The following is a 27,945-nucleotide window of genomic DNA, read 5'->3' on the forward strand; positions in this document are numbered from 1 at the left end:
GTACTCTTGCTGCTTCTCCAAGCTGGGGGCATGCCAGCCTCCATCTACTGCAGGTTATACATGATTATGCATAAATATCTCATATAATCCAACTTCAAATAACCCAAAATATCCCTTTAAGGCTTTATGTAACATTGCAAGACAATTTGTCAGACTGTCATCCCAGTGTTTCATTTAAACAATACAGAAATTCACACTCAGATTTCATTGAATCTTATCTAATATATACTTGAAAAGCTATTATTTTTGTAACAGCATAAATGGGATTCTAAGTAACATAACATATCTTACACTGACAGCAATTTTTATCTGTGATCTTCCTCGTCTGGAATCATCTGGAAACTTGTGGTTAATCTCCATCTCTGCACTATGAGGGTCAATCTGTGGCAAGCATCAATATCTCAAGTGGTCCTTTTATAATCTGCAACTTCTCTTCTCTTCACCGTCCTTCTCCCACACCGGTCCAGCCCTCGCCAACAGGGAGAAGAAACTCGAAAACAAAGCAGAGCTTTCTCGTTTCCAGCCGCACAGTCATTTCGCAACACGCCACTTTCTTCCTTCTTCACATTTATTCATTTGCGATGATTCATTACTGGATGTCTTCCACGTAGTTAGCGGGATAGAGGCCTATTTGTCCATCCTTGAGCCGGCCCTTGCACCAACCCTGATCATCTTCTTCGCCAATTTTGGTGAACTCATCCCCTGGAGAAAGAAACAGGAAGGGATGAATGTCTGCATTCCAGGACCTGTATTACAGAAACTTACAAACTTGTAGATCCTGCTTAACTGTGGTGAACATGGTAACTTGTTCAAGTTCTTCAAGGAATCACTCCAGACATAAAACAGAAAAGTTCAGAAGTTTCTGTAATACGGCCTCAAGAACTGACTGAGGACTGACAGAATTATAGTCTCAAACTTTTTAAATCTTTCCCAGCGTTCCCACTATGTACCTGCTTTGAAGCTCAGCTCATCCTGCTCCTGTCCTTCATAGTCATACAGGGCTCTGACCGGCACAGATACGACTGGAGAGGCCGGCTCGTCTTCAAATGGATTCCCGTCACCGTTGGTGGAGAAAGGGTTGCCACTTGTGTCTTCGTCCGACCAGTCCGGAGTCTTCTCCACGCTGCTCGCACTGCATGGACAGACAAAAAGAGCGACTTTGAGAATGTATTCTTATTTTTTTCTCAGGGTCCGAGGCATCGACAGGACAAAGCAGGGGGAAAAGGTCAAAGTTAGAAAAGTGAGGAAAATAAATGTAACACCAAGTAACATAAAGTAAAACACAGAAAAAGCCCAAAGTGTGTCTATAAATCCGGAGACAGCTTTGTGATTTGTTCCAAAAACATCCTCCTTTCAGTTCTGAATAAGTGGAGAACATGCTTACTCATGGCATCAGTGCTACAAAGCAAGCATTCGGTTTAGGCAGCATGACAAGTGATTTAAAAACACGCTTTTATGACGCTTTAAGATCAAGTGAGAGTGTGCACAATGCTGAGGGAAGGCAATGCAACACAACAACAGGACCACATATCAAAAAAGGCACATGAGAAAAACAGCAACATGAGAGCAAGACAAATCATTGTTGTGAATGCATGATTGGATTTTAACCTGAGCGGCCAACAGAGGGAGCCACCTAAACACCAGAGAGAAACTCGGCTCTGACAGAGTTAGAAAGTTGCAAAAACAATAAACACACACCAGCACACACATAAAAGATTTACAGTCAGATCTACTGACAGCATCTTTGTTGACACAGCTTCTTTCTTCTGCAATTATGTAAATATTTTGATTGATTTATGATGGTTTTCCCAAAGATGGACATCACATATTTGTATCTTGTTCTTTCCTGCAAATTTTTTACAGCCTGTTAAAGGGATAGTTCAGATTATTTCATGTAGGGTTGTATGAAGTACTTATCAATCGTCAGTCCGATGTCTACAGCAAATGGCAGTCGGCACGGCCGCAGTTTGGAAAAGCAGAGAGGAGTACCAGCATGGAAGCTAAGCTGTGGACAGGGTACACTATCAGTTTAAGTGTACTTAACTCAAATTCACTAAGTTTTGAAAAAGTTTTACCAACAACTAATCTTTTGAGATAATTTACTTTTTGTCTTTAGGTAAACTTGAACGTTTGAGTCATAGAAACCCAAAAAACTGTATTTCAAACATGACTGAGTAAACTAGTTGAATTGAAAGTGAGTAATGGTTAATATTTTCAATTAAAACCATGTAATTTTGAAGCAGCCAATCGATGACAAATAAGGTTCACAACTCACTGCAACCAAATTCTGAACTACAATTTTTTTGGGGGGAGTTTCTTAAACCCAAAGATTCAAGTTGATCCAACTAAGAAAAATAAATTATCTCAACTAAAGATTATAAGTTGGCAAAACTTTTTCTAGTTCATTTCAAAACTTAAGAGTTGGCCTCAAAAATCAAAAATCTATTGCAGTAAGATGCCTTGAAATTCTAAGTTGTTTCAATGTTTTGTTTTGTTTTTTCTCTCAGTGTATTTGCACCTTTTTGTCCTGTCCTGTCCACAGCACTTCATTACTTAGCTTTCATGTTGGTCTTCTTCTCTGCTTCTCTAACGTGGGGCCTTGTCGACCTCCATCTACTGAAGCAAATACACTGACTGTAGATAAGTACTTCATGCAACCCCACATCAAATAATCCAAGTTATTGCTTTAATTGCCTGGAAATGGAACCACACACATGTGCATATAGATGTGTCAATGATCAGATCTGACTGTAAGACTGAAACATCTTGGATTTCCCACAGCAGAGACATGCGCCCCCATGCGCATGACATGGCACTGTTAGGAGCAAATAAACAAACACACACTGGCTTAGTGTGCAATGCCATTCCACTGACCATGCAGAGCAAAACAACAACAACAACAACCTGCCACCTGAGGGAGGAGGAAAAAAGGTTATGAAGAAGAAGGGAGCAAAAGAAATGGCGAGAGACGCGGCACAGACAGCGATCCATGGGGAAAAAAAAGATAGAAATAGAAAAGGCGGGGAGGTTGTGGCTGGGCGGAGTGATTTCTCCTGTTCACCAACGTTTTTATTTCCTCTTTATTCACACTGTTGTGGTTGACTGTGGTCTGCTGCTGCTCCACGACCCTCTCCTCCTCCTCTTCCTCCTCGTCTTCGTCATCTTCAAATGGATTTGAGCCCACTGGCGCTGTTTTAGTGGGCACAGTCAGGCTGACGACATGGGACACAGTGAGAGATGGGTTGTTGACATGCACACACACATACACACACACAAAGACACACCTGTGACATATGTGACCTGTGGACAAAATTCAAACTGTGATGAAACCAGGCAACAGGGATGCTCATAGGTAATGTGTGTTTTTAACTGATATAATCTGGACCTGTTATAACAGGGATATACTGTGACGCAGCAGATGGAAACCGTGACCGTTTGCAATTCTCCAGTCTTAGCTTAGCAACCGTAACTAGGCACCGTAAAACTGCAAAGCTTTGGATTTCCCCCGATAATGAAGGGCTGTGCAGGGGGCTGCTACAAGACCAATATGCAACTTCTAAGGAGAAAGGTTTTTTTTTTTGTGCCTTTTGAAAACCAAAAACAGTGTAATGAAAGAATTAAGCCACATGTTTATCTGCTTGTGTTAGCATACCTGGCTAATGAGTTTACAACCTACCACTGTAGGCATTTCTTCCGAGGTCATGGAGCAGTTTTATTAACTAGCTAGCTATAACTAGTTTTTATGTGAAACAGTGTTAATGTGTAGTATTTCTTCAGTGAAAGCTGGCCCTGGATGCTATCATACTGCGGCCTATTTTATTGGCGGCCTGTGAGCCAAATTCGGTCCTTTAATGGCCTCAATCCGACCCTTTGACATTAACCAATAAAGACTCTATCAAATGATCAAACATTGTAAACACCAATAAACTTAATCACTTTATTGGCAGGCTAATGAACCCAATCATTGGTTATGTCTGTTTTTAACCACAGAGACACTTCTTTTATTGAAATGTTTTAGCTCAGGCTGTTTAAGAGGAGTGAATTTACAGAAAAAAAGATATTAAATGCAACGTTGTTTTTATTAAAATAACAAGCTACTACTAATCTATAATTACAAAAAGTGCATTGTTTTTTCCCTGCACGTGTGCATAATGCTTCTTTTCTAATTTTGAAGACTAATTAAATGGAGACGTTTTTAGCCAACTCAAGTAACTTAATTAGCTAGATAACTAACTTACAGCTGGAAAAGAATGAAAATAAAAAAGAAAAATTGGCCAGCCACAGCCTTCATTTCAGCCTGCAAAATTGTCAGTTTGCAGCTAGAAATGAGAAGCTTGCTTTTGTATCCCTCCATTGGAAATCAAGGACCGATTATTACAGAAATGACTAAGAATGGTGACAGTTCATAAATTGCACGAGTCTAACTTTACACACAAAGCCACATTAACGCAGGGATGGGGGTTATCGAACGGTTAATTGAGACTTTGTTTCAAGAGATAGAGAACCCAGTAATTATTGTATTTTTATGTAATAATACAAATCAGTAACACCACCAAGGCAGTACAAACAGTAAACAAAACAACTGTGTTTTAGGCTAAACAGAGAAACAAAAGACACAACAAAAACAACATCACTTGTTTTGACTCAAGTGTTTCAGCTAAACCTCACAGTCATGTACATCATAATTAATATAAAGCTGCAAAAACATCGAACCACAGTTCCTGTGGGACACATCCAACATTTAACTGTCAGCTGTGGCTTGTGTAGGTGCAAAATCTTTCTTTAGAAGTCACATGAGGGCAGTTAACTTCCGACCATTGTCACTTTCTGCATCAAGGAACAAAAGGTGCAACAACGCTCCACCTGTATCAGAGGAAACACAGGGTTTCTACTCCCTGTTTACAGAATCACTAGACCATGACCAGCAGTAGCTCTAAATTGGCCCTTGAGAGTGTGAAGCGGAGAAAAGTGAACGCCTTTGTTTGCATAGTCATGCCATGCTCCCCGAGTTGAGCCTGAGGAGTTATTACAGCAAACACTGCTCTGCTGGGAGTCTGGCTCAATGTAACTTTGGATGGTTTCAGTCAACAAACAATCCTGTCCTTATAACTATGACACTAAGCGTTCATAGAGCTGCACTAGAGTGGGTTTAAAACCACGTTCATTCAAGCTTCAGATGACAGATAAGGGAAAAGTCAAGGATATGTTGATACGAATGAGAGCTGCCGTTCTGAGACTGATAAAATACTACTGTAACTACAATCAAGAAATCAAGATAAGTCAAACAACCTTCATGTTGAAGTCTGAGTTTGACCCTCAGTAAATGCTCTGTGACTTAAGAAAAATAATACAAATTGTTTCCGATTTATCCTATCTACTATTCACCAGTCACACCCACAGATGTACTGTAGGAAACAACAGGAAAACAATGTCCTGTTAATGCTGGCAGGGGGAGAGGCGGTCGACTTTCTCTAGTTAAGAGGTCGAATGCTTTCCATGCCTGACATTCCCTTTGTTGACTCCTCTACACACTCCTCCAGTGCTCTCATCACTTCTGCATGTGCACACCACTTCCTACTGATGTCTGGATAAGAGGAGACAGCAGGTGTTTGTACATTAAAATGAGGGAAACTCATTACCAAGCTGCGAAGGAATGTGAAGAGTCAAGGAGGCCAAGTAATTTTAAGAGACTTGGCCAGACACAAGACGAGATAATCACAGCTAAACTTGCTTAAAATTCTGAACAATAAATACTAGGGCTGTACCCAACTCACGCTTTTATCTGTAGAACTAAATTTGTCAGGATGAAGATTTGACAACTTGTTCCTTTTTTCAGCTCAGCAGCATGCTAAACTTCAATATCAGCCTACATGAGAATGTTTTACCAGAAAGATCAATGTTTCAATGCTATTCTTCAACATCATCTATGATGTAAAAACATCCGATTTTCACACAGTCAGAGAAAACAAAAGTGCGTCCTCCTGCTTATTATTTAGTTAGAAAATCCCAGCGCACTGTGGAACATGTTTCATGCTGAGCTGCAGCTGTCTGGTGTCACCTGCCCTCCGTTTCTATCACTCTCTTCCACATCTGTCCAAGTTAGTTTAGACTGGGTTTCTGCAGGCTTCAACAAATTAATATTTAAAGACCACTATGAATGAAATTTACCAACCACTCATTTCACCTTTACCACTAGCGCATGTTGTCACATGTAGTGCAAATGCTAATATAAAAATATATTTATGATTCCCTTTATCCATAATTCCTCAAAGAAATGTTATCCCTGTGCATTTTTGTAGGCTTCTATTTGTTTTATCCTGTTGCACTCTGTGCAGTAGTTTTACTGCATTTATAAATGTCTGTGATTGGCTCAATGATGCAGGGGCTGAGCTCATCTCTTATTTTTCAGTAAAACTTACTGCAACTCACATCTTTACAAACGTATCTCTGTACACTGACTGTGGTCTGCTTTTTTTCCACCGTCATGATGCATGCATGACAAGCTTTTATCTTAATCAGCTGCTTGTTGTCGTTTCCATGAACTGCTGTTATGTCCTTGGTGCTGTTGCCACAACACCAAAGACACATTTCTCTGCAGGGAGTTCTTATCATATCTCAGCTTAGGAAGATTACATCATGTTACTAAAAGCTGAAAATCAAACATGAAGTGGCTTGAAAACCTTGACAGAGCGATCTAATTCTATTACACGTCACTGGATCGTCAGAGGGTTAAATCAGATACTAGAAATTGTTGCCGACACTTTGCTTAAGTACGTTAAATTCATAAAAACATAATTTAGCTGAAGGTTCTTTTAATATTTCTTTCAGCTGATCACAAACTTGGTTCAGGTGTTTGAGCTGACCACTAATCCCGACTTATTTGAATTTTCCAGCACTAATATTAACGCTGTGAAGGCCTCTCTGTGTGTGTATGAGTAATATTTCCACATTACTTTTTGGCTCGAGGTCAACTATGTACCAGCCGACTCCAGTCTCGTGGGGACGAATTCTTTCCCAACAAACTGCAACAAAATGTTTACCGTTACCATGGAAACGGCCATACAACTACACGTCACTCATGGAGCTCCCTCTTATGTAACGTTTTATAAGCATTCCTTCGGAGTATGACGACATGTGCGGTGTGGTGGATTATCTCTGATGTGGGGAGTTTGGATGAGGAAGACAGAGAGTGTTGTGTGTGTGTGTGTGTGTGTGTATTGAGGAACAGATGCTCAATTTCCTGTGTGTTTGTCAGAGGCAGAAAAAGTGAGTCAGTGAGCGATCGGGTGTCTACCTGCTGCTGGTCTTGGCCGGCTGAACAGGCTGATCTGACCCAGTTTGACTGATGCCCGTCAGAGTGACGCCCTCCGACGGCTTCTTCTTCTCTCGTCTGCTGAGGGTTCGGTTCAGGTCTATGGACCAGTCCTGGTGGACACAACAGAGACACACGTCAGAGTCGAGCATTACATCTAAAAAACTGGCCAACTAAGTGGCTGAAAACATGCCTTCACAGACAGTAGTGGGAGAAGAAGTCGCAGGCATGTGCACAGCAATATACACACACTTCAACACAGTCCAAAAATGTGTCAAACATTTCTCAGGCTGTGACACTGACTCTGGGTTTTGAAACCTTAACATGCATGTGTGTTTATACAGCACAGTGTAGGCCTGATAAAATGAGAGACACATATAGTGTCCATCATCTGATGGAAAGAAATACAGCACCAAGGAGTCTCCCCTCCACCAGAAGCTAACCAGGGAGAAAAGAGAGACGGTCCAATACCATAAAAGATACAGCTATAGAAAAGAAAACGGTTGCTTTATATATAGACAATTAGAAATGTTATTAATTTTTTTTTAACTTTCCAACCTGACAGTCACCCCAGTTGCACCATCAAGGTTTAAGCCTTCAAAGGACCGGGTGTTAATCTTAGGCTAAGGAGGCGAAGGAGAACTAAGTTTTACTATATCATGCAGCTGGGACAGGACAGGAGTATTTTTGTGTGATGGGACACGAGTGAAAATCCTCCCGTGTCATCTTCAAATTGGCAGACAGCGTTTTCTTGTGCTGTCTGTACAGCTCTATCGATTTTTATTTTATCTTTATTGTCCCCAAATCTGTGAAATTGCCTTTTCTTTTTCTTTGATCCTCTATTATGTTGGCAAAAATCAGAAATGATTAGCTACAGATTAGCAAACAGTGGAAAATGAGTAACTGTGCATCCTAGCAACGTACGCTGCTCGGCCATAGTTGCATGGTCATTCACATGAATGTGCATTGGTAAGGCTGGGTGCAACTAAATCTAGGCTAAAATTTGGTTGGTCAACCATGTTTTCATTTATTAGTTTGTCACAGAAAAAAAATCCATTCAGGTGCTGTGTCTTGCCATTAGGTCCAGGTTATTGTTGTAACACAGACCTTTTCTTTCCAGCAAACTGCTGCTAACTGTGCTGTAGCTGCCATTAGCATGTTAGCTGTCCTATAGGATACAACCTCTGTGATCAGTGGAAGCCGGGGGACACAGCATTAGAGGAAATTTAACATTACAGCCACTCTGACTGGACTCTGACAGTGAAGACACAGCCGGTTCAGGTGGGAACAGGAGGCATGAAGCGGGTGAGGAGCGAGTTTGTAACTTAGCAACTGTACACATAGCAAGTACACATCATCCAAAGTGTTGATAAGTCTACAAATATTTGTTTTTGTGAAGTCGGAAGTCATTAATTCCTCTTTTAAAAAATGAGAGCTGTGTCAGCTTTTAATATGTTGACATGCATTAACAAAATGTTCATTCTGCTGCTGGTTGTTGCAAGATATTCAGAGTTATTACTCCTATTTCTATTAGCATTTAACACGCGGCTCAATTTGTGCCCTAACATATACGTTCGAATAATTAAATTAATATCATAAACATGCAACAACTGGTCAACTATTGGCTTGAACTGACAACTACTAGTCGACTACAAAAATCTTTAGTCCGGGGCAGCCCCTAAACTGCTAATTGACATGAAGTCCATTCTAAAAACTGGTCTCAAGGAAGAGTTAGCACCAGGTTTAGTAAAGTGACCAGTTGGTGCAACCCATCTAGGCTTTTGGTTTTTGTGGACAAGACATTTGCAATGATTAACTTAGCTTTAAAAAGCTTCTTTGAACAATAAGGGAAATTTCTAGTATCCACTATGACATAACAGCATGAGATTAATCTTGTGTTAGAGCTGGATGTCACAAGTAAGTCGCCATTATTCAGACAGCAGTCATACTGTTTCTCTTTTATATAAATGATATACTATACTAGTAAGCACAACCTCAGAGCTTTCCAAAAAGCTTATCTGACCCCTCTGATTTATCATGTCTCTCACTCTTAAAGATCAAAAGGTCTCTTGGTCTGGTTCATGACCTGTGAGGCTCATTGCTGAGCCATGGTGGCATCATGTGACATACTGCAGGGTTCACTGAGGGGTCAGAGTTCAAAGGTGAGGAAGAACAGACAGTCGAAGCTGCCTCATGGTGGTATGGAGTAATTCTAGAAATTCTGGTATCCTGGAAAAACTATGTAAACAGGCTGTGGTTATCAGATAGAGAGGGCAGAGGTGGATATGTCACACATTTAGGTGGACAGCTATGTGGTGTCTCTATGTGCCACGTGCTTCTTTGTCTCATTAATATTTTTTGAAACTTGAAAACAAGATACAAACACAATCACCTCAAACACACACACACACACAGATGGAAGCAGGAAGGAGTGAGTGTTGTTAGGAAAAAAAAAGATCTCCCCCCGTGGCTGTTGTGAAAGTAACAGCCCTCCCATGCAGAACTCACTACAATGGACCTTCTCTTAAAGGAGCGAGGATGGGACCAGTCCAAATTCTGTCAGACACGGGGAAAGGGAAGCAGGTGTAGAGCTGGGTTAATGTGGACAACACAGTCTAAATCTAAAACTGTAGAAGATACACAGCAACGCTTTGGCTACACTTAACATGTCTTAACATGTCTCATATGCAGATCTTTTTATTGGCTACAGACTCAGCTTTTGTTTTGGGATGCGTGGGATTGTTTTTTTCAGTTTTTGGACCCGGCACACCGCTGTGAAGCTTCAACTTTTCACCGAGTTTGAGTAACATGGGTAGTTTAACATCTACAGACAACAGCAGGCTTTATAAGAGATAAAGTTACTAAGCACCTGCCAGCTGGTAGAGGCAAAATAAATGCTGACAGGCTGTTAAGCTCTGATCGCTTATCTATTAAACAATTTCTGTTTGTGAATAGCAAACTTTGCATATAGAATAATCAAAATAATCAGGTATTGAAGAGTGCCGTTATCTATGAACCATTTTTTAAAAATGCTCACGGGGTTCCCCTAGTGACCCCACATTTAACATCACAACACTCTGAATTGTGGGTAAGTCCCTCAGGCCAAGTCTGCAGAAATGCCCTAAACCCTTGGGGACTTACGTGCCTCCAAGTCTGTGAGTCTGTGAGGGTGGACACTGGGATTTGGCCTACATGACGCCAAAGATCAGTGTGAAAAAATATAAACAGAAGGCTGTCTATATTTACGTTTGTATGTGCCATTTACGCGCAGGTATAGTTCTTTTCTTTGATTATAGTGGAAGCGTAGTGTTGCAGCAGCTGGTCTGCTAACAGTTTGTATACGACACGTGTTCAATGTGCCAAAGCGTTGGCTGCAGAAATGTTAGTTTGTGAATGTAGCAATGACTTACACCAGCAAATTATTCTAGATTACACCTGTAACAAGATACATAAAGTAAAGAGCCAGTAGCTTGCAGAATAATTAAGATGTGAGCGTGCTGAATATTTGTTGACATTTAGTTCATTATTCAATCAAGTTTCTTTGGGCTGTAGACTCTGCTGGAGCTGTCTGACAGATTAAGTGTTGCTCTTTTTGGCTGTGTGTGTGTGTGTGTGTGTGTGTGTGTGTGTATCTTGTCACTGGAAAGATTTATTATTTTTCTTAAAAAGTTTTCCAAAAACAAAGCAGTCCTCAGAAAGAAAAACAGCCTGGTGATGACCTAAGTGGAAGAAGCCGCCTCATTGGAACAGCTACGCCTGCAAGAGCACTCAACAACACCATAAATTGTGGCGTTGTAAGCACATGCGACTTTTCTTTGCCAGTCCCTCCCCTTTTAGAAGATGACATAAACTACATCCCTCTCATTGCCACTGTGACTGCTAAGGGCAGATTTACTTCCACCCCTGCTGCCAAACAGAATAGTTCAATGACAAAAATGATACTGGGCAGTAACTCCTGCGTGGGCTACGTGCAACACTGCTAAAAACTATGGCAATGCTGCCTTTGATGTTTTTTTTTTTCCTGAAGCATTTTTTCAGCCTGACTTATTAGTCCATTTGTGCTGTCGTTATAACTTGCGGTTCTCACAGCTTGGCCCAGGAGAACACCAATGGTCTTCAAGAGGAGATAGTAGCATCTCAAGATAAGTACATACTGTAATTCATTTATAATTACCTCATAAATAATATAGGACTTCCTTAAAGAGAGAGTTTGGATTATATGAAGTGGAGGTACTTATCAACAGTCTGTATATCTCCTATGGTAAATGGCGGCCGGCATGTAATAGCAACTTTCTGTCAGAAAATGCTGTCTGACAGAAAGGTAAAATATTCTAAAAATGAGGGACCATAACCTAATGTGTGTTGAAATCTTTTTTTTGTATTGAAATAAACTCTGGGTGATTCTGCCCCATTCCTCCTTCATCAAACATTTAGCCCTCCTTCTTTTATATTCTACTTTTTTATTAGTATAAATTAAAGGTGTAGTACCTCAAACTGGGGCCAGTTCATTGGCATGCCGGGACCTTGATTGGACCGGAACCATTTCAGGTCCTCTTCAGCATCAGTAGCAGAGATTGTGTCTTCCAGCGTGTGATAGACTGTCTGGAATCTATGGAGAAAATATTGTTCATTATCTTCTAAGTGAAAACTGAACTCTCACGCATCTCTCATAGCACTTTTTTTAATCAGCTCCACGAACAATATCCTGCGTCTGACCTGTGATTGGTTGATAGGTCCAGGTGCTGTTTAACCTCCAGCAGCAGCTCTTTGAAGAAGCGGATGCGTTTGTCTTCAAACTGCTGCCACTGCTCAAACACCTGCTCCATGTTCTCCATATACTGAGGGGTCAACTTGTCGAGCTCTTCCAGGGATTTCTCGTAGCGCTCTTTAGTCTGGGAGTAAGGGAAGAGTAAAGTGACAATTAAAACCCATTTAAAGAAAAAAAAAGAATTCCTGATGATGTACTTGTGTATTAAAGAGCTCAATGCAATCTTTACCATACTCCTCTGTCTAAGTAGCATTGGTTGAAATGCTTTAAAAATGTTTTTAAAATAAGTAAGACAGTTTTTAGTTTAATCTATAATTCCCTTCAAGATCTTTCTGAAACATACCAGCTAGGTTGGGACAAAAAATCAATATATCCAAAGATTTATCAAGGCTAGCAGAAGTTAATTATGGACCTCACAATAAGGTGATGACGGCAGATATTCAATCTTTGTTCGCATATAGAATCAAATAAGATGAATGTATTCCCAGGGGGCTTGTACATTTTTTCAGTCAATACCTCTACAAGCAGTGAATAAACGGGACACAAGGCACAAAACTCTGCAGCTCCCAAAGAATAAAGGGGGTTTAGCTGTTCCGGTTCTGAAAGACGGTCTTTAATGGGTTGGTGTACTACTTATTATAAGCATTTACTCGTGGTACACAAGAAAAGATTTAAACTTCCAGTGGGCTCACACCATATTACACTCTCACGAGATAAGGTACAATACAATCTTGACACCCCACATAAATTTTAAATAGCCCTACCTTCTGCACTTCCTGCTGACACTTCTCCACCTTTTCCTGGAGCTTCTTCTGGGCTTCCGGGTTGTTGTTGCTCTCCAGTTTGCTGTTGGTCTCCCTGCTGGCTGCCAGCTTCTCTTCTTTGCAGGCGGAGTGGTAAGCCTTCTTCATTGTCTCCATCTGTGGATTTAATCAATAAAATAAAAGGCAGACTTGTAACCAAACTTGGAACAGCTGTGGAGAGTTATTAAAGATTGGTGTCTGACTGAGAGATTTAAATGTTAGTTATAATATCTTTGTTGGATTAAACTGTTGGAAAATTAGCCAACGTCTGTGACTAAAAGTAGTTTTTAATCCAGCAACAATATTTTATGATTAAGTCACATAATTAAGTCACATGATAAACCGTGTTCATATTAATTAATGTGCATAGACCTTTATCACAGAATTATAAGGTAAACAAAGGTGTGATTAATGATATTAGCTAAGATTTTGTTCTATTTAGGTCAAACAAAGTCAGACAGCAGCTACTGAGAATTTTGGTTCACTGGAAAGGCTCTGCAACACTAAATGAAACGGGACCATAAAGGGTATAATTAGTAACACCTGTGTTTAAGCTACTATGCCTGATCAATAAAGCTGCAACATACAAGGTCAATTGTTCTTTAAATAAAACAAACATGATAACATAATTTTTTGTCAACTATCCAATCTTTCTATACCTTTTCCAAAGTTTTAAAAAAACTTCTTTTCAAGGATTTTCAAGAATTTTCAAGGGGTATTTTCAAGCCAGCACCGTACAGCTGTGATAATTTATATATTTATACACATATAATCAAAATGATTAATCCACTATCAACATATTGAATTAGATGTTAGCTGTGCTATAAACCAGTTTCATGATAGGCCTCTACAGAAGGACGACAAATTAAAGGTTCAGCCCTGAATCCAAACCAAACAGGGTGAAGCAGCATTTAACTGTTTGTTCCTGCAATAAACTGCCAGAAGATCTTAGCTTTGTCCCTAATGCAGCACTTTTTGAGCCCAGGTTTCTTTTTTCATGTGTGTACGACTGAGTACTAAAATTTGCAGTTAATGCACTTCAATCCTGAACCAGAACTCTCGTCACTCCCACTGGGAGCGATGTCTTGGGCTTGTAGCTGAGCTCTACTGGCAGGTTTCTGGTCCACAGTTCTTCTGAAAACACTGTTGTTATTTTCACTGATTTTATTATATCTCTCTTACATTATTTATTGTTAATGATCCACTTTTAATTACTATTTTCTTCTTTTAAAACTGTATTTATCATAAGGATGCTCTTTATGAAAGTAATGCAATTACAATTTCATTCAGTTTCAAACTTCAAACTCTGAAAATACTGCATTAAAATCCAAGTCAGGATTTCCGGCCCCCTTCACCCCCTGTATCTGTTCCCAAAATAGACATGAATGTTGCTGCTTCATTGTCATTTCGGAGAACCTCTTCAAGGAAATTTTATTTTATTTTCTCTTTGTTAGTGAGGCTGATAACATCTGTTCTCTTCTGTGCCTAAAAGCCTGACAAAATGTGCGTCATTCATTATTTTTGGAATCACATGAAAACCGGCAATATGAGACCCGAGACACATCAACACTGGAATGAATGAATAATAAGGTACCTTGGAAACACTGATGTCTGATAAGTTTTATATGTGCAACATTTATGGCAACAGGAATTACCCGCTCCTCTGTCGCTTTGTTTATATTTAAACTCTAACAGATAAGAATTGAGGAAGCGAACTCATCCATGGTGGCTCTATTTGAAGAGTGTCTTGGGCAGTGCATGGTGTAACTTGGGCTAAGGCCAGAGCAGCCATGTCCCTATTGAACAAAGCATGCTGACATAAGAGGAGGGCACTTATAACACAAGGACAGCAGCCTGTCCTCCACCCTAATTTGATGCAAGACAGCTGAGCGTTCCTCTATTGGTGATAGCTCAGGACTATAAGTCAAATACTGTATCCAAATTAGTGTATGAGCCTGTTATTGACCTCCTGCCTACGTCACCCACGTTAGCTACGCGCTTTCTAGACCAGTTAATTAGCCTCATTTCCTCCCTGCCCTCCACCACTTGTCTGTCCCTGTCTGTCTGGTCAATCAATAAATCACTATGGCAACAAAACGGCACTGTTCTGTCCCTGCTCAATGACAAGCCCAGGATGTCACCACCCCTTGGTGACATCACACAGGAAATGGGGGCAAGGAGCCCGGAGGTTGCGAAACATCTAAAGGCTTTGAGCATACAAATACTTGCATGTGCACGCTCTTATATTCAAGCACACAAACAGAAAGGAATGCGAGTGCTGCCGAGTAAACACGCTGCTGAAATGGAAGCAGTAGTAGGAAATATATTGACCTGATTTTGAACCAAGACGTGCTCGTCTCCCTGAAAGCTCTCAGTGCTTCCTTCCTTTACACCGACAGTCAAAGAACTACAGGATACACTAACTGGCTGCCACCTTGGCACACTGTGGCTGCTTGTCTGAGTTCAAGAATTTGCAGTTGTGCTTCTACTCTGTTTTTGTTTAGCAGGCAGGTAGTCATGGAGGGAAAACAATAGTGAGTCAGTAATGTGTAATCAAGTGAACTGAAGGGTAAAATGGTCAGTTATGACTGTAATCAGTCACTTGAAAATGGATTGCTTGTGGTAACTGCTTAGTTGTTTATAGTAAAAAAAACAAGTTTGATGGAAATTAGAGTAACACTTTGTATGACGCCCATGTCTATAATGCATTATGTGAGGATAATTGTACAGTGAGAAGGTCGTTATTTTGAAATAAATCCCTGCAGGGTGATGCAGGACCCCCACACGTGTTTTTATGACCTGCTCACTGTGCATTATCCTGCTTAAGAAATCAATAATTTGATACAAATTATTAATTTTAAAATAACAACTGACCAATCAGAATGGAGTATTTAACAAAGCCATGTGACAAAAAGGATTATAAACATACTTAGAATGTGCTATTTCTGTGCTTATAGCAATGTATAATCATAGTTGGCATTTTACAGGTGGAAGTAACTAATTACAACAACTCAAATTACTGTAATTAAGTCACTTTTTTGGGTAGTAGTAGTGATTATTAAAATAATCAGCAACTATTTTAATAATCGATTAAATTGGTTTGAGCAATTTTTTCAGAGAAATGTGAATATTTTCTGGTTTCTTATAATTACAAATATTACTGTATAGTTAGTTGTAATTCATTATATTGTATTAAAGACATTGGCGTCAAAGAAAGTGTTATCAAACTTGCTTTAAAAAGGCACCACCACCTACTGCACATCATACTATCTTAATATCCTCTGAGTTCCAGACCTCTTTGAGTTTCTTTGCCCAGGGTTTCTGAGCCTTGCGGAAGCCGTCGTCAGCCTCTTTCGTCTCTTTGAAGCCGCCGATCATCTGTTTGTGGTAGGCGTCTCTCTGCCAGTTCTTCAGCTTCTCGTAGTCCTCTCCCATCAGTGCTGCTTTCACCTCCATGTGGAGCTCGCTCACTTTCTCTGCCTCCGTGCACAGAGCAGCCCAGGCCCGCTCCAACGTACCATACTGAGGCCCTGAGGAGAGAGTTGTTTATTTGTCAGTGTGTGTGAAAGCTTTCGGGGATTATGGAAAAATACTCTAATGACTCTGGAAAATAAAACTAAAGTTTGTTATATTTCATACCTTTTTCTATGAGTTGCCGCCAGCGTTTCCCCCATTCTGTGAGCTGCTGTGCGTAGGCCTTTTCAATACGTGCCCGCTCATGAATACAGTTCATCAGATCATTACAGAGTCGGTTGCCATCGTCTACCCGTTTCACTGTTCGCTTGTAGTTACCAACCTGAGAACCAGCAACAGAGACACAGACACAGCATGAAGAGAGACAGTTGAAAAGGAGGTCAAAAATATTTATTTTTAATAATTTATGGGAGCATTATTGTGTTGCAGATGCACTGTAGATAAGATGTACTGGATTTATTCTCTTTATTTCATCAGTTGCTGCTGAGATATAAAGGTCATCTCAGCACAGCAGTTTCCAGCAACAGAACTTCACCATGGAACAATTGTGACCCTGTATTCAGGTTTTTAGGAAGGAATTCATGCGCCTCACCTCCCAGAAGCTGTCACTGGAGACATCGATCATGGAGTCATCGTAGGAGCCTGACATCGCTGCTGCCCTGAGTTACACTCAGTGTGTAGGGCCTAGAAAAACATAGAAAACAATGAATATAATTAAACACCCTCTTAGCTCACTTCCTACGAATGCTACTATAAACAGAAAGTTTCTTTAGGGATACACACAAAAAAATATCATATCATGAACCTTTAACAGAGAGGAAATCAACCATAAAAGTGATAAACTATCACCATATTCATTTATGTAGAGGTAGAAATGTGATTGATTTTCTGGTAACAGCTTTACAAAACTATACTGACACAAAAGAACGGGAGGACTGGTAATGTAAAACGGTACTTTGCAAGTTTTCAATCGTCTACTTTGACATTCAAAACTTCTCAAATGTGAGGGATACTTGTCATACATGACAGTACACTGAATACCTCTGGATTTAGGAATTTTGGTAAAACAAAACATTTTAAGACTTCACCTTGGTCTATAGGATATAATAAAGAAAAATAGGAAAAATAATCATTAGTGGCAGTACTGCTTTTAATCAATAAGCTGTCTGACCTTGTGCAGGAGTTTATTTTTCTTCTTCTCTTCCTGCCCTCTCTACAGTTGAGTAAAGACTCTTTTCTTTTACTTATCATGATTATAATGAAAACAAAACTTTGGCTTTTGGGGGGGTGGGGGGGCGCTTTGGCTGCAACCACATTAGCAAGCATTAGCGTCAGGGAAACATTGGAAAGATTTAGCCATGCATGTTTAAGTCTTAGTCAGACCCAGTGTCAGATGAAGAGTCTGTTGCACCACCTGCAGTGGCTGGTATAGCTAATGCTAAGTCTTGCTCTCAGTATGGTCAAGTGCAGTTTCAGGTTTTCTTTTGACTTTGTTAGGTACCAAGTTAGCATACATTTGAATCTCAGATTTTAGGGAAGTGCACACACATCTCCTCCTTCGGCGGAGGAATGTGAAAACACCTCTATCGTTGCACAGATAATTCAATATTGTCAAGGTTAGACTTCTTAAGGGGAAGGAGATCTTAAAATACACAAAACAAACAGGGAGGAAAACACCTTTCAATCAGTCTGTTACTATGAAACCAACAGCTGAGGGACAACACCATCGAGCCGACATTAACGTTTGGTCACAACACCACTTCTCAGGAACTACAGGTGTGGATCAGACACTAATAAGAGTGAAGTGAGAAGTGATACAGAGTAACATGGAAGGGGAGGAGGGGTGTGTGTGATCTGGTTTGATAATCTAGACAGCAGGTGGGTGTTTTCATCCATTTCTATAACCTCACTACCATCACTGATAAAACTAAAACCACAGTGGTTGCTGGCAGCACATTGAGTCTCAGCTGAAATATAGATGTGTGTGTGTGTGTGTGCGTGTATGCGCGCGCGTGTGTGTGTGTTTCTGACAGAGAGAGAAAAAGAAACTGTCAAGAAGCACACAGCGGGCAGCTTCCGTTTCCTTCACACGGGTTCGACAGTCAGTCCTCTGTTGCTCTCCTCTCCCCCTCTCCTCTCCTCATGTCCATCATTTCAAACTGAACGGCCCCAAAAACAGTCTCTCTTTATTCCTCTCCCCCATCCTCTTCCTCCTCTCCTCTCCTCCCTTCTCCATCAGTCTGGAGCGTCTCCTCTCTCCACTGACTGGCCCTGTTCAGACCCAGTATCTTGTAACCATATATATTTTCAGACTGTTGTGACGTCCAGCTGGGACAGACTGCAGGCGTCAGAACTCGTCTAAAATGCATCTCGAGTGACCGCTCAAGATCGGATTTTACTTTCCAGCTTGCATTCAATTGCACCTCAAGGAAAACTACAACCACTAAACAGAGTTAAAACAATTTATTGAAGATTAATCAGCGAGTGACAGACATCTGTCATTATTATCCACAGTTAAAAAAACTAAATGATTGATTAATTGCTTGATTAAACGAATTAAACAATGATGACTGACGTTGCAGCCCTTGTGCTCAGCCATGCAGCGAGTCCTATGAAAAAACAAATCAACTGTGGGGTTTTCCCCTCATAGGCCTATATGAAGAGTTACAACGGCAGAGAGACATTTCTGTTCACACTTGAGTGACAGGATCTTTGATGTGATTCAGACATCAATATGTGAAGGATGAAAAAATCTGATAACACTATAGAAGCAGATGTTCAGGGTTTTCTTGTTCTTTTTTGTTTTTGTGGTGGTTTTTTTGTTGTTACCACCAATAAAGGGAAACTGATATTATTCCCAACAATTAAATAATTGTTGATAAATACTGGCTATAATATCTCATCTGACAGATTATGTCAAAGCATTTTTCAGGCAAAATGCTATATAAAAGCCAAGGTATATTTGTGAAGGGTTTTTTTAATTAATTAAATAATACATTAACATTTGTAGAGTCAGAACTGTTCCTAGTTACTGTTGTACTAGTGAAATGATTTGGTGCATTCAGAGCCATGAAATATTAAATCATCCATCTTTGCTCACTTACCCTCACATGTACACAAACTACAAGTTATATAAAGTTTTTTAAATACGAAAATGTGAAATCATCGGTTATCATATCAATATTGGCCATTACAAGCAGGTTACTTATTATTAGTATGGGCTAGAAAAAAAATCTGTGTGCATCCCTAAGAAAAGATAGATAAATATAAATGAAATTCAAATACATAAAAATGTAATTTTGATCTTTGGCATCTCTGTACAGAAGTTTCTTGGTACTCATCTCCCATCCTTTTACTGATACCGATAACAAACAGGCCAAATGAAGACACTAACGTCTCTCTTTCTCCATCACTCACTGTTCTTTTCATCTTTAAGACCAGTCTGATGGTCAATTACACTCTTTCAAACATCAATATTTATCAAAATATCCATGTCTCATTCGGAGCCGTCCACTTGTGTGATAAGATCACACGAGAGGCATTTTAGTGCCAAGTATTAACACACAGAGCCTCTTTCAATTGAGTGAGGCAGCGAGAGGATGAGGGCTGGTGCTTATAGTGTGTGTGTGTGTGTGTGTGTGTGTGTGTGTGTGTGTGTGTGTGTGTGTGTGTGTGTGTGTGTGTGTGTGCTGTTCAATGGTCAGTGGCCCGTGCTCCAGGGCAGGACTTGGACAGAGGCTAGTATTGTGGTCACTTCTAGCTGGGGAACAATTCTCCCTTTAACTGTGTTTGTAGTTTACAATCAGGTCAGTCAAACAGCCAAACACACACAAATGTTCAGCCTCACACACAAAAACAGATGTTGTCTGCCACTATTTCTAGAGAAAACCGTACATTTAATTTTACTCAACTTCCTCATAAAAGATAGCTATTGATAACAACTGTGTGTGGAGCATCTTGTAGTCATCAAATACAATGATCATCACAATATTTTTGACTACTTTGATCATTTGTTTCAGTCATTTTTCCCCACACAAAATTTTCAAAATTTCACCGCTTCCAGCCGGGGTGCAAAGTGAACTTGTTCATCCAATGTCAACTAGCCAATTTGCTAGTAAATACTCAAATTTTACAAGGCATTTAATAAATTGCCATTGTTTTTTGGCTGGTGAGTGGAGAGTGAGTGAGTTCCAGCATTTGGCAGGTGGCTGGTACTTATTTTGTGACCTGCGTACAGCTGCTCAAATGTGAGGATGTGCTGCTTTTTGTTGTCATGTATGACAATTAACTGAAGATTTTTGGGGTTATGACCACTAATCCCTAAGCACTTAAGCAGTAATATTAATGTGCTGTGTGGACTGTGTAATTCACCTATCACAGTAATCACTCACACATTATGTGTGTCGAAAAAGAAAAACAACGGAAGCTTTTTTTTCAGCATGAAAAATCACACATTATCCAGCCCGGTGTTGTCCACTTGTCCCTTCTCCATTTCCCTACCAGCTGTCCATATTCGTCATTCACCAATCACTGCAGCAGCACGAGAGAGGGACACACAAGGGACAAACGGAACGAGCCGCAAATATCTTCTCTAAACATGGCAACAAGTCTTCTGACATTAAACGCCACTGAGCACAAACTCCCACCAACAGCATGACCACAGTTTTAGTAATCTACATGTTACTCTTTTAATCTGCACACCAAGTAAGGGCTGAGATCGAGTGACTTTTGTCAAAAGGCATAATATGCAACATTTTCTTAAAAAAAATAACGTATAGAATGTAAACAATCCCTTTCAGTTATCAATTATGACCCATGTATGTTGAGTTTTTGGTATCACAATCCTACTTTTAGAACATACTTACATACAAGAACATTTTGAAATTTAATGTGATGGAAATAATCAATTATTAGATGCATTGCGATTGTCGCCTGAAAGATTATTAATTGATGCTGAAAAGTAAATAATCATAAACTTAAAAAACAATTCTTGACATTATGATCACCTGTAACAATTTTGTAAGACCGTCTGTACGTCCCGTATGGTTGAACCAAATGGATGGTGACATGTAACAGCCATAAACACGTGCATGGCGTTTACGTTATAAACTAGGCTACTTCTTGAGTTTTGGTGATGACGGTTGAATGTGAGCAGCTGCAGGAGCAGCAAGAGATTCCCAACCCCAACTGATGCACAGTATCACCCAGCTGTCCATCAAGGAATCTATATGGAGCTTTCTATTCGAGTTTTTCTACTAGCAAACCATATGGATGCAGATGTATGGAAATTGATCTTGCAAGGCCTACAAATCTTAAGCCACAACAATTCACTGGGAATTCCTTCATCACAAAAGCTGTTTCCCAGACCTGATGTAATCAAGAGCAAACAGGAACAGCCGTCTGCACACCCTTGGCTCTGTAGGACATGGGGACTGCATTAAACAATTCAACTGCGGCTTGACCCAGTACTGTAAACAATGCTGTTGACTGAGCTGAGGTCTGAAGTCCACTCAATCTGTCACTCTGCAGGAGAACGCCAGAAAATCCAACACTGTGTGCTGCTATGCGCAACCTCAAAAAACCCAAATGGGAGGGAGGAGTTTTGTGGAGAATGCAACATGGAGCAATCATGTTGTTGTCATCTAAATTTTAGGTGACAAATAGAGGCATTTATCAGTCTTTCCTGGCAACAAATGCATGATTTCATCAAGTCTGCTGAAACTTGGCTGAATTGGGGTTCTTACATTACAGGCTTAGTGATTACATAATCAAATGCAACAATGATATCCACTTAAGGCTGATAAGCAAATGTACTGAGCATGCTGGAATTTGGTTGCAGACAACAGCCTTAAGATAGAAGTGAACAAATGCATTCCTCAGTGCTACCATGCCCAAAATGAACCTTGGCGAGTTAATCAAGTTCCCACACTGTCACTACCCATCTTGAACTCGACAAACACACACATGTGAAGCAGGGTTAACAAATATCTGTAGTTTGTTGATACTGTGGGTAATGATTCAGAGAGCAACAGCTGCCTGTAACAGGCGGGGAAGCTAAAGAGGTTGCAGATACTGAGACAGCAAAAGCAAGAGATGACCATGTGCGTGTTATTAAAAGCACATGAAAGGTTACTGTACTATGCTGCTGGAAACGAGAAGACCTGAGTCATGTCTAAGTAACAGACACATGAGCTGCTGGTGACCTTTCCGACTGCTGCGCAGGGGAGAAGATTGGAAATAGATGAAGAACAAAAGGAAGGGACAAGGTGTGCAACATGTTGGAAAAAAAACACAGACCCAGCTTGTGTACGAGAGCATATTCTCTCTATTCACCCTGTGTTTATGTTTCTCAGAGTGCTCTGGTGGTTGTCAAACAGAAACAGCGTCATGAATGGAGCAGAGAAGCAGGAAACAACAGGATACACAGAAAGCAGAGATGAGCACATACGTGACTGACAGGCACATGCATAACTGCCCTGAAGCGGTGTGTGTTTATGTTATTGGGTGAAAAATGTAATCAGAGTACCAGGAACCTGAGTGGTGCTTTGTCACTTCAGAACAAACTGTTATCAACACAGTATAGCAAGGACAATGTTAAGACTAATGTCACAGAGTGTGAACATTTCATTCTGCTGTGATGTGGCCGGCCTACTAATCAGTAACTGCTGGAGAGGAGAAATGTGTGCACAGTAAGAGCAGTTATCCAGAGGGTCACTGTGTCATATTTAGTTTCCTGCTAAATATTGAAACCTCACAGCCTCATCGACTCTGCATCATTGTCAATATAAGCAAGAACACACACTGCTGCTTCTGTTTTAAATGAGATTACATGACTTTTTGCTTCAAGACATGGCTTAAAGGTCCAATGCGCAAGATTTGCAGGGATTTATGGGCAGAAATGATTAATTATTAAAATAGTTGTAGATATCAACTCATCGTTGCAGCTCCAAAGTGAACTCTGCTTTCGGAATTTTACTGACCAAACAATTAATTCAGAAAATAATGATCAGATTAATCCACAATGAAAATAATTGTTAGCTGTAGCTCTACTGACCGCTACCTAAAATCAAAAACTAAACTCACCGTGTACAAATGGTAGTCATAGGGATTGAGGAAAGAGAACATGATTACATAACAAGCATAAAAAAAAACGGTAGTGCTGGACTTCACAATGCCTTGATGTCTTAATCACGTGAAAATTGCTTGTGTGACTGGGGGATATTTTTTTTTCCGTCTGTTTCCATTTCCTTCCTTTGTTGCATAAAACGCCTGCAATATCTCACAGGCAGGGAGTGCAGCTGAGCTGATCTATCCCTTCAATATTGCAGTTTCACAGCAGGACATTGCTAAATCCCTACTGGGCTATGAAAGAAAAAAATACAATCATTCCTTTGCTTCTTTCTCTCTTGTTGCACACAAGCTTGAAGGTCAGAAGTTTCCATGGCGATCGCAGGTCGTGACCTTGATTTTCTTTCCCTGTCAGTCAATCACCTCTGCCCTCCTTCCTCATGTGAGCTCAACAGCTGCACGGGACTGCTGATTTCACAGGAATATGGTGTTTATCAATGTGGATTCTCTCGATCAGAGATCACTGTCAGACCTCCAAGCTGCGGTTAAGAGGCTCCAAAACACCGGACAATGAAACCGTTGGTCCATCAACACCAGGTCAACTGTACTCAACATAACTGACCAGTCCGCCTGCTCGAAAACCCCTTGCTCCATGGTCAGGGAGAAACAATGGCATTTGTTCCACACTTTCAGGCATTTTCCACTGGACACGGCCCAACAGCATAGAGAGGAACATAATGGAGGGAAATTCGGTATTACATGACAGGGAAGGGGAGATCCTGACGTAACCGACGGCCACTTTTTCCTGTGGAAGCCCCTGTCCTGCACACACTCGTGTCTTTCTCATGTGATGCATTTAAAGCTGCAGACTTTTCAGGAAAGTGCCGCCGTGTACACATTGACAGAGGAACCTAAAACTTGACTTCAGCATTTGAAGCTTTCTGGAGCTGCTTTAGCACACTTACAATAACCAGAGGGCCTGTGGTTAAGAGCTGCAGCTAACACCTGTTTGCATTCACAACAGAAAAATGGCCATTTATAATTTCCTAGAAAACAAGGGGACACATTAAAATGTCTTGTCTTGTCTTACTAACAGTCCAAAAACCTAAAGACATTGAGTTAATAATGACAGAAAACCAAGATAAGAAGAATATAGTGTTTGGCATTTTAGCTTGAAAAGTGATTAATTAAAATAATCAATGATCAAAGCTGTTACAAATTAATTTGTCTCATTTCAGCTGTAATTTTCTTGGTAAACTGATTAATATTCAGGCTATAAAATGGACCCAGGCAATAAAACAAGAGAGATATGTATCTGCAATTGGCACTTCATCAATAATTCAATAAAATGTTCAATAGTTTCACTTAGATGGAAACCACAATGAAAGCACATAACAGATATGCACTGGCTCATAAATAGCCTAGCATATTGACAGAAACAGTGTCGAGTGAGAAAATGAATGCAGACGGTGAGGAAATTGTTAATAAAAAAGGACAGGTCAGCTCACCAGAATACATATTTTAGCGTGTTAAATCTTTCAGCTATATTGCAAAACCCTCCTATAAAACATCAGAAAATAGAGAAAATTTGACTCATGCATTTTGCTTGTTTTGTCTGACCAGCACAGCAAAATGATATCCTCGGGTGTCGTGTTTTGTTCACAACCCAAAGACATTCAGTTGGCCGTCATAGAGGAGTAAATAAACCAGAAAATATACCTATTAAAAAAGCAAGAATTTTGAAATGATTATCAAAATAGTTGGCGATTACTTAAATAGATGACAACAAATCAGTTAATCGTTGCACCTCTAAATCTAACTTATATCAGTGTAAAGAACAGCCTCCCTGCTTTCTCAGATACTTGGATTCCAGCTTTGGGTTGAGTCTATCATGTTCACTCATATCCCTGTAACTGTTTCATGTGTGCTCTTGGAGAACACACAAGTAAAGAGCTCTCTAAATGGAGAGCAGCACCATCAGCCTAAACTGGAATACCCATTCTAAGTTTAGCTCAGTTCTGTGACGGAGCGATCAGTTCACATGCCCCCCCAGAAAAAAGGAACCAGCAGGTTTTTCACAGAACTTTCACTACTGCTTTACCCTGACAACACTACACCGCCAACAAACCACACACAGATACAGATATATGATCGCTAAGCACGCCTAAATACTCCAGCTGCATGACAGCTGCATGACTTCCACTGATTCATAACAATATATCATGACTGGTCACTGTTTGTCATTCTCAGTCAGAAGGTTCTCTGTTCCCTGTTTTACGTGATTCATTACCTCATGTTAACAAGGATTGGACTGTAAATGCTCAAAACTGCTACCAACAACACCTTGACTCTGATGAGAAAGCTGTCATTTCTTTCTGTACAGATAATTTATAGGGCTGCACAATTAAACAAAATATTATCACAGCATGTGCAAGTGCCATTTCCAAATTGCAGAAGCTGCCATGTTTTGATAAAGAAAATATGTGATAAAACTTAGTTAGAATGAAGTACTGCAGGGATGCCCTGGCCTACAAATCTTTTCATCTTTAACTCTTTAAACAATTAGTTGCCAACTATTTTGATAACTGAATCAAATCTCTGATTTCAGCCTCTCAAATGTGAACTTTTTCTGGTTTCTTTAGTCCTCTGTAAAAGTAAACTGAATATCTTTGGGTTGTAGAGAGAACAAGACATTTGATGGGATCATCTTGGACATTTTTCACCATTTTCAGACATTTTATAGAGCAACCAACTAGTTCAATTAATCAAGAAATTGATTGACAGACTAACTGACAAAGACAATATGCCTAATCATTAGTCGCAGCCTCAGTAAGAAAGCATATCTACTTGGTACAGACCCCAACAAATGTCACATAATCATGACTTTTTTCAGTGAAAATGAAAATAATGGTGCAAAAATCATCGCCCAAGTGTACATGTTTATGTATACTAAATCATATTTATAGTTATATATAGGGGTGGCTTGGTACCACTTTTTTTGGCCTTTCAAATGTCAGAAAATTGTGAAAAATGCTGATCAATGTTTGTCAAAGCCCACAGTGAAATGTGTCAGTCAGCAACCCCAAAATAGTCAGTTTACTGTCATAGAGGAGTAAAGAAACCAGAAAACATTCACATTTAAGATGCTGACATCAGAAATGTTTGACTTTTTTACTTGAAAAATTACTCAAACCGATTACTCAATCATCAGAAAAGAAAAACCCTAACCCCAACCCTAAATGCTCAATATATTACAGCCACTGGCTCTGGTGAGAAACCTCACACTACTATCTTTTGGGTGAAATGTACAGTTTCCAGTGTAACCTGGGTTAAATGTATAGTACAGGAGTCTGGACTGGACTTGGCAGCCAGCTGGCACTGCGCAAACTGAATCACTGACTGGACCAGAGGAGTATGGAGCATAGAGGGCAGCCCTGAAACGAAACCAGGCAGCCTACATGAACTGAACCATCCATCTCTCCATAGGAAAAATGACCAAATTATGTAATGTTGTTAGCATGTCATGCAGAATGATATGGTACGGAGCAGGGGGTTATCTTAACTTGCGAAACCTGCCCCGCCCTTTATCCTTCCATGCACTGAACACTAGTGTCTCCCTGTGAGACCTAGACAGACTGAAGCAAGAATTAAGCTAGTTCCTATCAACCAAAAGTCCGACATTAACTAACTACAGTGGTATTCTGTAACGGTGCTAGCTTAGCATAAGTCTTTGGGCTTTTAATACCCTGAAATACCTAAGTTACTGCAGTCATGTTGTAGATACTGTCAACGGTGAACTAGTTAAACTTCAGTTTTGTGTCTTATTACACACTTCATCACACAAGCGCTGCCATTATCGTAGCTTTTACTTAATTCAATTAAGTTTTCAAGAACACCAGACTACCATCCTCCTCCCATCGGAAAGTAACTTACTTACTTAGCCCCAAACTAGCTCAGATGTTAGCGATATTAGCCAAAGCCCCTTCTGTAAAAAGTTAAAAGTGACATCGCAAAAGTCTCGGTTTGCGCTCACCTGGCACGGGTTTATTCCACTCGATGGTTTGTGTTTAATTAAGGAGTTGGTTCTCCTGTTGGTGCCGATTTACAAATCTCTTTTCGCCCGTTTTTCTACTCAGCAGCGGCACCATCGATTGACTGACTGACACAACTGTCAGTTACCCGCAGTGCGGCAAAGCATATCCGGTCAAGAGTTTCAAAATAAGACTAGCGCCAGCGTATTCATGTCTAGAAGGGCACCCAAAATTTGCGGAAAATCTCGCGATACTTGTAAACGCAGTTTCTTTATTGTACAAAATAATGATGTTTTAGAATATGACAGCGTCGTGGTTTAGATGTGGATAGAAATGGGAACAAAAACACTTGGTCAGAGTTAAGGACAGATCATAGTTTGGGTCGACATTATCACTCTCGCGAGATCTTACGCGACTCTGGGATTCCCTTCTTGACAGGGCCGTAAATGTAAAGAATGTAAAAGTAAAAGTATGCAAATGGAGAAATTG

General features: G+C 40.2%; 1 protein-coding gene across 3 annotated transcripts; it reads right to left on the minus strand.

Moving 5' to 3' along the window:
- On the minus strand, nt 1–27,618 carry pacsin2 (protein kinase C and casein kinase substrate in neurons 2). 3 transcript variants are annotated; one of them, XM_084710801.1, is made up of 12 exons: nt 27,459–27,618; nt 16,950–17,041; nt 16,523–16,679; nt 16,178–16,413; nt 12,845–13,000; nt 12,029–12,204; nt 11,801–11,921; nt 9,821–9,868; nt 7,295–7,425; nt 3,066–3,212; nt 951–1,132; nt 1–702 (listed from the first exon to the last, which is right to left on the minus strand). In XM_084710801.1, exons 2-12 carry the CDS (start codon nt 17,004–17,006, stop codon nt 590–592), a joined length of 1,524 nt encoding a protein of 507 aa, XP_084566927.1. In that variant the 5' UTR covers nt 17,007–17,041; nt 27,459–27,618; the 3' UTR covers nt 1–589. The 3 variants fall into 3 exon arrangements, with proteins under 3 accessions (XP_084566927.1, XP_084566928.1, XP_084566929.1); XM_084710802.1 differs by lacking the exon at nt 9,821–9,868; XM_084710803.1 differs by lacking the exon at nt 3,066–3,212.
- Nucleotides 27,619–27,945: the final 327 nt, after the last annotated feature.

The sequence above is a fragment of the Lutjanus erythropterus genome, chromosome 22, assembly GCF_056507025.1.
Source record: "Lutjanus erythropterus isolate fLutEry1 chromosome 22, fLutEry1.hap2, whole genome shotgun sequence".
In the NCBI taxonomy this organism is placed as follows: domain Eukaryota; kingdom Metazoa; phylum Chordata; class Actinopteri; order Lutjaniformes; family Lutjanidae; genus Lutjanus; species Lutjanus erythropterus.